General features: G+C 33.4%; 1 protein-coding gene across 1 annotated transcript in view; it reads left to right on the forward strand.

The window, feature by feature from the left end:
- CFAP47 (cilia and flagella associated protein 47) overlaps positions 1 to 12,515 on the forward strand; it is a 469,679-nt gene that overhangs the window by 357,878 nt on the left and 99,286 nt on the right. Inside the window, exons 50-51 of the mRNA XM_019019001.4 lie at positions 1,754 to 1,897; positions 6,842 to 6,939. Coding sequence (XP_018874546.3) covers positions 1,754 to 1,897; positions 6,842 to 6,939 — 242 coding nt within the window. The remainder of the gene's footprint in view (positions 1 to 1,753; positions 1,898 to 6,841; positions 6,940 to 12,515) is intronic.

Below are 12,515 nucleotides of genomic sequence, written 5' to 3' on the forward strand. Positions count from 1 at the left end.
ACCCCAAATGTATAATTTTACAACATAGCTAACATACAGTTATTAGTAGTATGTTTTACATTCTGTTTTACACAGTCTGTGGAATATAATGTATATTTCACACAGCACATCTTATTTAGGACTACCAACATTTTAATTGCTCAGTAGTCACATGTGACTAATGGCTGTCATATTGTACAGGACATGTCTAAAGTTACAACTTTCAGGACTTTTGGTCACCTGTCTAACTGTCTGTAAAAATATGAAACACGTGAAACATCTGTATTGCCCGTCAACACACGAAACACCTGTATTTCTCACCTCCCCCCAGAAACAAGTTAAAATATTATTTTTTTTCCAAATTAGGCATTTCTTTCTTTTAGATATCTGTCCTCTTCAAGAGCAGTGTGACCAACAGTATCTTACTGTTTGGGACCATCTCCTAACCAGGAATAATAAGAACATAAATAAAGATGTCATTTATTGGGTATTTGCTCTGTGCTTTTGGCTAATTGTTTTCCATATGCGTTTCATTTCAAGTTGGTTTTACATACACACATTATTAGGTCTTATTTCAAGATGATTTTACTTCAAGCTCTCTCTCTAAGGAGACCACACTCCAAAAAAATAGAATTTATTAAAAAAAATTCGGGAAGAGTTTGTTACTCTCAAGTAAAAACTAAGAAAATATTGATGTTTAATTGTAGTTCTACTTGTCTTTACAATTAATGAAGTGTGGATACTACCATAATTCAACTAAACAGTATTTATAGGCATTGCTGTAAACTATTTGATTTTGATGCGTGGCTAGAAACATACAGTTTTGTGTGCAAAGGTTTGTTTATGTCAAGCTGGTATTTAGAGGTCAGGGACCATTTCTGAATCATTTCCATAAGAATATAAACTTTAACTTAAAAATTAATACCAACTTATATAGGTCAATTTTAGTATAAAAAAATTCCAGAGTGATGATTTTTTATAGTAATAACTTTTTTTGTTTTGTTTTGTTTTGTTTTTGAGACAGTTTTGCTCTTTCGCCCAGGATGGAGTGCAGTGGTGCCATCTCAGCTCACTGCAACTTCCGCCTCCCGGGTTCAAGTAATTCTCCTGCCTCAGCCTCCCAAGTAGCTGGGATTACAGATGTGTGCCACCACGCCTGGCTAATTTTTGTATTTTTAGTAGAAACAAGTTTCATCATGTTGGCCAGGCTGGTCTCAAACTCCTGACCTCAAGCAGTCCACCCGCCTCAGCCTCCCAAAGTGCTGGGATTACAGGCATGAGTCACTGTGCCTGGCCTCACTAATAACTTTTATAACAAAATGTTTAACATTTTATATATTAAATATTTTCAAGAAATTTCATGCTTGGGATATTGTGATATTATATAAAATAAATATTATTTTAATGGGGTAATAAATAGAGCATTAAAATGACTTAGGAAGAAAATAAGAACAGTTACCCAGGGGCAATAAGTATTCTGAAAGTTGATGCGTTTCTATTATTTTCCACTTTCTAAAATTATCTTATAAAAGTTGTTGAAAAATTACCATTTTAATGGAGATTTTGAAAACACTTCCTTAAACTCTTTCCTTGAGCTTTTCCTTAAAATGTTCTGAATAGGTATCAGGTTTAATTCTAACACTGACATCTAGAATTAATTTTCACTTTATATTTATATGTTTTAAGCTAGAGTAACTTTAATATCTGTAGCTTACCTTTTGTTTTAGAAAACTAAACCCTGATGAATAGGGCATCTTGTACTTATGTGTTGTAGGTACAATTACATTTTCTACTACAAGAAGATGTACTACAAGAAGGAAACATGATGATTATGAGGAAGACACAGATCAAGATCAAGCCCTCTCCTGTCTTGATTCAATAACAGAACAATCTAGCATTTTGGATGATGCAGACACATGTAAGTTTATTATGACAGAGTTTCACTATTAGTTTGCATAAATCCAAATCATCATTCACTTTTGAATGAAATAGATAGTTTACACGCATAATACATATCCAAATTTGTATTGCATGTTTCTGTAAGAATTTTATTATTTCAGTATTAACTATATGTAGCATATATTCTGGAGTTCCACTGCTATTAATGTCAATAGTATCAAAATATTTCAGCTAGAAGGGTGCCCACTCTTTCATAATTGAAAAGCTTTACATATTTTTCTGTCACTATACAAAAGCATACAGCAAATTTCTAATAAAATGTTAATGAGTATATTGGTTTAATAATGTAATATGCATTGCTTACTTCAATATAAGAGATACTAGCAATCTTCCTCATATGCCAAAGAAACTAAACACTATTTCCCCCCCTATATTATAAAGCTTTATTTGAATGTTGTTAAACATCATGTCTTTTTAGTACAAGTTCCAAGTAAAATAAGGTGATGAGGAGTTGGAATACTCAGGGCAGGTTTCCTGGAAATGGGTGAATGAGTTTTTCTTTTATGGGTGAGTAGCAGGGATGCAAGGCCTTAGTAAAGAAAAGTGGTTCAACAGGGACAAACTTGTGGAGACATTTTAAATGTTATACAAAAGAAGAAATCTTTATTGAATGAATTTGTATTAGATAGCATTCTTCACAGAAACAGAAATGATGGAGTGTGTGTGTCTGTATTTGTGTGTCTGTGTGTATTGAGAGAGAAAGATTTGCAATTGACACCATTGTGGGAGCTGGTAAATCTAAAATCTGCAAGGCAAGCCAGCAGGCTAAAAAGTCAATGTCAATGTTGCAGCCTTGAGTCCAAATTCCCCAGGATAGGACAGGCAGGCTGGAAATTCAGGCAGTCTTTCTATGTTACAGTCTTGAGAAATAATTGCTTCTTTTTGGAGGAACATCAGTGGTTGCACTTAAGGCCTTCAACTCATTGGAGGAGGCCTACTTAATGGAAGATAATTTGCTTTACTCAAATTATGCTAACATAAATGTTAATCACATTTCTAAAATAGCTTCACAGGAACATCTAGACTAGTGTTTGTTCATACAACTGGGCAGTATAGCCCAGCAAAGTTGACACATGAAATTAGGCATCACAGAATCCATGGACTAAAGAGTGGTATTTAGGAATATTCAAAATGATTTGGGAAGAGAAGTTGGGCCAGTTAGACTACTACAACAGCAAATTGAGTTTAAAGTGAAGATAACCAGGTATTTTATGGTGGTGGTGGTGATGGAAATATAGAAATATCACTAAAGATGAGAAATATTTCAGAGACTAGCATTGGATGACTGTCCTTATAGAAGATAATGAAAAAGGGCATTGATTCTAAAAAATAATAATGAGAGTTCATTTGTATTTTGGTCAATAGAAAAAAAAAGAAATTCAGAAGGAAAGAAAAAAGTTTTGGAGATTGTAACACTTAGCAAAGTTTTGTACTTCATGATGTTGATCTGACATCAAGATATTTACATAGCAATATCCAGTTGCCAATTGAATCTTTGTAGCTGAAACTAGGGGGAAAAAAACAATATTAACATGAGTTGTAAAGGTTTAGGGTCTCTTTCAGTGAAATCATGCAGGTGAGACAAAGGAATAGATAATTGCTGTAGATGTGTTATGTTAAAAGTTAAATCCTCATTAATATCTAGGGCAGAAGAACCATGAAGGAAAACCTTCATGAGGGTTAAAGTGTTCAGAAGAATTTGAAGGAAAATCAAAATATTATGATTTTATGTTAATAGGCTAAAAAAGACTGATCTCTAATAAACATACTAACCTACATATTAACAGGTTGAAAGATAGATTAAAAGCTAGGAAAAATGTACCTGACAACATTAAAGGTATCCCTAATTCTTCAGACAGGTCTTTTCATATCCTTACTCTCAGACAGAATTAACTTTTCCCCTATAATAACATGGATCCTTTTTTAAAGACTGCTCCACAGTATATTTATTTTCAATTAGAGAAATCTTCTAGCTTTCCTCTCATCAAAGAAATGAAAGCAACACCTAAATCAGAACGTTTTAACCTTCCGAATAGGGAAATATGAAAGATAATGGTAATACCCATTTTTAATGAGAATCAGATCAAAAGATGCAATCTCATGCATTACAACAGAAATTTAAATTGATAAAAACTTTTTTAAGAGAACATTTATAGTATATTTAAACTTTTAATAATTTTTTATCTCCTTCAATCTAATGATTCAGTCTAAGGAATTTGTTAGAATATTCAAAGATATACAAAACATATGACATTTAAGAATGTTTCTTTTGTGATATATTGAATAATTGAAACTAAAGTTTTAATAGTGAGTATTTTCTGAATAATATAAATGTGTATATTTTTATGTACATATGAATATCAATTATGTATATTGTATACACCCCAGTATATTTATGTGCCTATGTCTATATATCCATATCTTTCTTGATATTTTGAGCCTGGAATTTTGTACAAATGTATTAAGTAGCTGTCATTTAGTCATGAAATTATGAAGAACTTTCATTTTCATACTATTCAGGAATTTCTAAAATCACTATAGTGAATGCTATTGATTTTATAATTAGAAAAATATTTTAATTTAAGGCTCAGAGTTAAAAAACAATCACTATTTTGTTGTTGTTTTCATCAATAAATCATTCACCAATCCCACTCTAATCAATAAATTCATACTCAATGTCTAGTACTGTAGGAACTAAATCAGCTACATCACAACACTGCCACGTGTGATAGTCACAGTAATTATAAATAATAGGTGTTATTGTCCCTGCGATGGTTAATTTTATGTGTCAACTTAGCCAGGCCACAGGGCCCAGATACTTGGTCAACTTTATTTTTAATGTTTCTGAGAAAGTGTTTTTTGGATGAGATTAACATTTGAATCCATGGACTCTGAATAAAGCAGATTACCCTCCATAATGTGGTTGAGCTTCATCCAATCAGTTGAAAACCTTAGTAAAATAAAATCTGACCTACCCCAATATACTTCAGATTTTGGATTTACCAAGCCTCCACAGTTGTGTGAGCCAATTTCTTAAAATCTCTCTCTTTCTCGCTCTTCTTTACACATCCTGCTAGTTCCATCTCTCTGAAGAACCATGACAAATATAGTCCCTGTTCCACAAATGGGCAGACTCTTGAGATTCTTTGCCAAAAATCACCAACTAATGGTGGTCACATTGGGATTTGAACCCTGGCCTTATAACTCTGAGTCGTTCCACTGATCTTTGCACTAACCCAGAGTCATGAAGCATCTCCTCAGTCATAGCTACTGTTTATTTCCAGAATTATTTTCTCTGTGAGTTCAGTGTGGGTTAAAATATTGGAAAGGCCCAGATAAAATATGCATAAGCTACCTAGAAGGGAAAACACTTTTCATTTTAAGAACTTTGATTTATTTTGGGAGAAGTCACATTTAAATGTCATAAAAGCACTTAAAGTGCTTTTATAAAATTGAAGAAGCAAATGTGAGCAGAGCCTTCCTTAATAATCTCTCATCAGTATAAATTTGGTAACCTTATTTTCTGCACATTTCTGCTTTTAAGGGAATGAACTGATGTCTGAAAAATAAACAAGTACAGGAGTCAGTTCAAAATGTGGAAATAAATTTGCCCTCAAGAACTCCTCATAGTTATTTGGAATAAGAATTCAACTGGGTCGTATTAATTATAACTATTTTTTTCTCTTTCTCCCTCTTACTAGCTCTTTACGTTAAATATCTGGATTGTTCTCAGGTCCACCAATCTTATAAGTATTTTAGTTACCTAAAGTGTTGAGACAGGATGCAAAATAGTACAATACAGTATGGTACAGAACAGTGCAGTGCAGTAAAATACAATGTCATGCAATACAATCCCATACAAAGCTACGAATGCCATACAGTGCAATACAATACAACACAATACGATGCTATTCACTGTCATACAGTGCCATACAATACAGTACAATGCAATGCAAAGCATATACTCGTGAAAAACCTTTTCAGTAGAGAGAAACACTGAGAATTCCACTAGTTTGTGCTTCTTATTTCATAGATGAGGAAACTGAGGCCCAAAGAGGTTAGCAATTTACCTAAATAAGTTAATCTAGCATAACAGTTCTTGAAATCTTTTAAACATGACAATACTGATGTGAATATGTATACAATTTACTGAAATTGGAGGACAATCTTAAGCCATGACCTAGTTCAACACAGGAAAACAAAAGAATATCAAAATGGGAAGCTGAACAGAGAGGAAAAACAAAACAAAACAAAAGTGAATTTGACAGACATAAAAAACCTTTTTATGAAGGGCCTGGTTGATGAGGATTCCAGTTTTAGCGTGAGGGAGTATGGTTTTGGTTATCATCAGGGGCAGAATTGCCTGCTTTTTAAAAATATTAGGGAAGCAAGATGTAAAAATAATTGTCTCACGACTTAGTCTATGTCCCTTTCAGAATTTCCTTGGGCTAAATTCTTAGGATCCTATTTCACATTTTCAGGAAACATGCAATCTCATTTTCCTGACTTTCTCCTTATACTAGATTCTTATGGTCCTGGAAATGTAGCATTGTAAATTGTAAAGACTTATTTAGATATATCTATGTACAAATACATGAATCCTTAACTTAAAAGTAAAACATTCCGAAATTCATTTTATGGAAGAACTTAATGAGTTACTGGCATAGGTATAGGGCCAGGAACTTGTACAGGACATTCTCTTCTTGGCCATGCAAGGATGGAGCTTCTCTTATTCCTCACTAATTGTGATAAAAACAGCTTCTCACCCTTTCTTCAGCTGTCTTGACAAAAAGTCCATTAAAAAAAAAGGTTGAAAATGATGTCTGTTCATGATTCTCAAATGTGTATGTTAAGTATGGTATTCTGAAGTCTATATTAAAAAGTGTTTTGTTTTGTTTTTCAGATGGTAATTTTAACAATTTAAGATTCTGGTATAATCTTGAGATCCATAGCACTCCTGGACCACCCATAGAGATTATGGAAATGACATGTATTGCTCTGGTAAGTGCCCATTGCATATTCATAGACTCTGTCATTTTGTGAGCACTCAGACCTTTTGTTGTATAGTAAATTATTTACTATCCCTTAAAAGGTCTGTATCAGATGATTGTATTAAGATAAATTAGTCAATCATAGCAATTTTATTTTTAAATCTAGTACTACGGACTTTAAATGCTTTTGGAAAACATCTTTTAGTTATATGTTATCTTATAGTGACTGCATTGATTAGCATTCTATCTGTTTCAAGAGTTACTAGAGCAAACTTAACCTTAGCGTACATGTTTGTTCACACATAGATGATAAAAACAGGATTGTGCTACTAGACTCTTTCAGCATTGCTTTTTCCTGGTTTCTACAGCAGACCTTTCACTTGGAAACATATTTGGAGCAACTGGCATACATTTGGGGTTTCCATTAATACTTGGAATAGATTTGTCTGATGTGAATTACTAAAATGTTACTAAATTTGTGTCAAAAATTATTTAATAAAGTTAAATATTAAGAGTCTTATTTTAAATGAAACGAGGACAATATTGCTATTAACAATGTTTTAATTAAATTTAGTTTCCTTATTGTTAGTACTCAAATATTTAAATTGATAATAATAAATGTTATTTTTATTTTTAAATATGTGGATAGATTTCTTTATAGAATTGATTACTTAGAATCTTGAACTTTGGTTCCAATAAATAGAAAGTAAAAACAAAAAAAAAAGATTTAAAATACTATAAGTTTACAAATTGATTATTTGCCCACCTGATTTCTGGGTAAATCTCCATTTAGGCATAGAAGATGAATCATTAAAATTTTGAAATGTGCTCAAGTATAGATTGCAAAAGCATTATCTTCTAAGTGGAAAACTATTTAATATGACGGTAGGATCATTTCACTCAATGAAAATGTCTTATTTCTATGAATTGGTTACCACTGCATTGTAAAATCTTCCTTAAAGGTTACTTTAAAATATACATTAAAATGTATCCCTTTATCAAGATGTAGAGAAAAACATTTAAATAGGCTTTGAAAAAATTGAGTGCATGATGTAGCACCTCAGAAAAGGAGAAATTGGCTTTCTTATTAACTATATGCTTAAAATAGGAATAGAGATGACAAAATATGCAAAACAAACAGAAATAAATACAATTTTAAAATAAATTATAGATGGTCAATTGTTGCATTTTCTCATTAAATGGTGTATAAAGTGCCTTTTTTTTCTGCAAGAGCTATTAGTCCTTCAAGAAAATACTGATAGAAATTGAGATTTCTATAGCTCTCAACCTTAAAAGGTCTGTCACACAGGCTGAGAAATACACACCATCAGGGTACTTTATGTGCACATGTAAGAAGATTGAGCAAAAAGCAAAAACAAACAAAAAAACAAAACCGAAACCAAAAAACCACTACTTATCTCTTTGAATGAGAAATTTCAAATATGTTTTCATTTATGAAATTAAATTTGCATATACCCTTTCAGGAATATATTATTTTAATAAATAATGTACTTTTGAATAATGGCCCTTGTTCGTTTTTCATCAAGGACTTGCCCCTCCCCATGTATATTATAATGTAATCCTAATTCAGTTTGTACTGATTTCCTATAAGTTTTCAATTTAAACCTCTTTTTGTTTTGGCACCACAGTGGGATATGTGTAACTCATCTTATGCACATATATATTTCTAATTGCTATCATTTTTGCTTTTATTATTCGTTATGAACAGTTAGCATAGTTATTTCATAAATATACTTAAATGATATTTTTTCATGATCTACTTAGATTAAAACGCAATTATCGAGTCCCCTTTTCATTGAGTAGTTTTACGTTATAAGGCAGGAGTGAAACTTCTTAACACATGACAGCTGCTAGATAGTTTCCTTGTTACCATAGGCAGGTTTGCTGTATTAATTAAATGTTCACATTTAACTGAGATTTGTTGAGAAGGGACATCTTTTTCAACTAAGTTTACCAACTTAGGCTATCGTGGCTAGTGATGTTGCCAAATTATTAAGTTTTCTCACGTTTCTAGTCGTAATTGTCGAAGGTAAAAATCTATTCCCTCTTTAACTTTCAGACATGAAGATTTATTTACTAGAGATAGTATGATCTCTTTTAAATAATGCCATCAAATGAAACCTTTGTCCATTCTTTGAAGAAGATGCTTTCCGACTACTTTCAGAAGTATACTAAAATTGTGGTCCTCACTTGTATATTATTTCCTAATATTATTGACTGCATATTCTGTTCAGATGAATCATTTGAGAAATACTTTATTTAAAGTTTATACCTCCAGATGTGGCAATGGTGCACTCAAGATACTAAGCCATCTCTTATTTTTTTATCTGCATCTCAGTTTTTATTACATTCAACTCAATTTCCACATTTTTTCTACAGATGAATGATCAGAATCTCTCTAAAATAGGGTTCATGTAAGAAATACTTACAATCTTGAAACACATATATTTGGTTACTTCTTGCTGCAGGTTCCAAAACCAGATTACATTCTCAGTAAATAATACTTGCTTGTTAGTAGTCCATTCTCTGTTCATATAAAGTATTTAGGATTTCCTTTGGAAATTTTAACATGTAATAGCTGCTGTTCCATTTTGTTTGATCTCAAAAATCTCTTGTATGTCATATAGTTCGGCTATGGGAGAATGATGACAATAACCCGCTGTCTTTCCACTGACACTCAATAACTCTAATATATATCACTGAGCTATAAATATTTTGTGGAAACAAAACTTAAGTGTGTGAGCAACTCTTTATATAATTTACATTTTAAACAGCCATAGCCTTCAAAATACTTACTTCATTGCCAGTGAAAATTGCATGATCATTTATTTCTTTCTGAGCTTTTAATTCTATAAACAACCTTCAGTGAAATTCACTGTATTGTTAATAAAGAGATCCAGAAATCTCTCCACAAACTAGCAAAAGAGAAGCACAGTTAAAAACACTGTTAATCCTCTTGGTGTCAAACATAAAAGCATCCATACAAAACAACACAAGTGAGACCAGGTGCGGTGGCTTATGCCTGTAATCCCAGCACTTTGGGAGGCCAAGGTGGTAGGCTTGCTTGAGCTCGGGAGTTTGAGACCAGCCTGGGCAACATAGTGAGACCTTGTCTCTAGTAAAAAAAAATAAAAATTTAAAAAACACATGTGAGTTGCCAACCATTTTTAAAAAGTTTTTAGTTTTAGCCTCCATAAATTCAAAAATATATTTTGAGTTACTGTTTTCAATGTATTTTCTTCTTTCATCCTTTTTTTTTTTTTTTTTTTGATGGGGTTTTGCTCTTGTTGCCCAGGCTGGAGTGTAATGGCATGATCTTGGCTCACCACAACCTCCGCCTCCCGGGTTCAAGCGATTCTCCTGCCTCGGCCTCCTGAGTAGCTGGGATTACAGGCATGTGCCATCGTGGCCAGCTAATTTTGTATTTTTAGTAGAGATGGGGTTTCTCCATATCGGTCAGGCTGGTCTTGAACTCCCGACCTCAGATGATCTGCCCCCCGCCTCAGCCTCCCAAAGTGCTGGGATTACAAGCGTGAGCCACTGCACCCGGGCCTCTTTCATACTTTGTATACTTTATTTTTCTGTAGGAAAGATCATATATCATAAGTGTTGTCCATGACATTGAAATTTCTCTTCCTCATGAAATGTTGAGGAAGCAAAATTACCATTCTGCTTTTAATTTATCCTGACAAGTTGTAAAAAATTCTTAAATACTATTTTTTAATCCAGAAAAAATATCTCATGGTCTAATTTGAGTTAAATACAAAAAATGAAGATGTAGCTATGGAGGCTATTTTGATTAATGTTGAAAACACTCATATAAAAAATATTCTATAGAAGTTAGAATTATGATAAAATCTCATCTCTAATCTGCCTATACTCTATTTTTAAAAATTTTAAAGCACTTGTTGGCTCCCAAAAGATATAATGTTCTTCCTAAAATTATAGAGCTAATATACTTGGATTTAATATCTACATTAATTGCCAGAATATTTTCTGATTCATTTACTTATTTCTAAATTCTGAATTGATTTTGTACATAATGTCTGTGGCTTTAAAGATCAGCAATAATTAGCCACTTTCACTTCAACTGAGAGTGGACTCAAGGCCGTGCCTAGAGTTAAATTGTCAACTGTCTGTGCTTCACTGAAGTGCCTAATTAAAGGGAAAAGGTTGTGTGTGGGGGAGGGTCTGCTCTCCAAATAAGGTGCTCTGCCAAAAGGAAGGGTGCCTTTATTCTCTCTTTCTCTCTCAGTCTCCCCCAGTCGTCCCATTCTCCCTCCACACCCTCTCTTCCTCCCTCCCTCTTCCCTTCCTCCTCCCCGCCCCTCGCCCGGCACCTTAGTTCTTTTTATTTTTTCATCAAAGTCATCTATGCTGGCCAAGCTCTGTGCTCTGAAGGCTGATTCCTTTTCTAGTTTTCACACATACAACTTTTCCAGTAATGACTCTGTATAGAATTGCAACAAACAAAGCTTTTCAGGAAATTTTTATTCCAAGTTAAAGCAAGAATGCTGACCTGTATTTACAGAGTATCTAGGTAGTCATAATGAATTCTACTGACACTCTTTGTTCATAATTACCAACAATGCTGTTCTGGTTAGATACGATGTTAACTAGTGTGATTTGCAGAAATGACTTGGAAATAGAGATTTAGCTATTTACTCTTAAAAACAGAGAGTGGGATAAACAGCTGATTTTAGAAGCTGAACTTAGGTTTGTCTTTACTTTCTGGTAAACTCAGTCAGCTTCAGTTTCCTCTCAGGTCAGATTCAACTCCTTCTCAGTGTTCTCATGCTACGTTCTCCTGGGTGTTATGGAGGGGTTAAAAGGAAACTTAGAGGGCATCCTGACTCCAAGTTCAGAGACGGAGGGAATTTGGTCCTTACCATCTTGTCCTGACATCAGCAATATAAAAGTCTTACTGGCTAGTCATTGAATATCAAGGGGCTCTCCCCATCAAATTTCATGTAGCCCCAAAAGGACACAGCAGAACATCCTTAAGGCTTTCTAAATTCCAGTGAAAAGTCACTAAAGTAGCTGAGATAGGACAGGAATTTAGGAGGAAGTTTAAGTCTTGAGTAAAGTGTGTGTTTTCTGTCTGTCGCCACCACCAGCTGAGGAAAACTGAATTTATTCTTTATTGGTTATTAACACTGGCTAGGCAGATTTTCTCCAAAAACTATGGTTTGTATCAGAACAATAGAATCAAAACAAAATAAAATAAAATATCTAAAACAAGAGTATGTCGGAAAAAATAGATGAACTTTCTTTTCCTTGCATTCAGGGTATAGCAACCCCACCCAGTGTGCAGTGAGCTTAGAAAGCTTTAGCACTGGAAATTAGGTGAAGGTAATGGAGTGAGGTGACCTGGGTTAATATGGCAAACTATCAGCCTATTGTACCTGATGAGGAAAAGCTAGCATTAGCTCTGATGGAAACAATCTAATTTGTGATTTTGTGGGCAAGTTCAAATTTTACATAATGAGTTAAGAAGTTGTTCTAAAACTCATATTGTACCTTGGAAATTTTGAGATGAAAAATTATAATTGTTTTGAGATATCA

Source organism: Gorilla gorilla, chromosome X, assembly GCF_029281585.2.
Source record: "Gorilla gorilla gorilla isolate KB3781 chromosome X, NHGRI_mGorGor1-v2.1_pri, whole genome shotgun sequence".
NCBI lineage: Eukaryota > Metazoa > Chordata > Mammalia > Primates > Hominidae > Gorilla > Gorilla gorilla.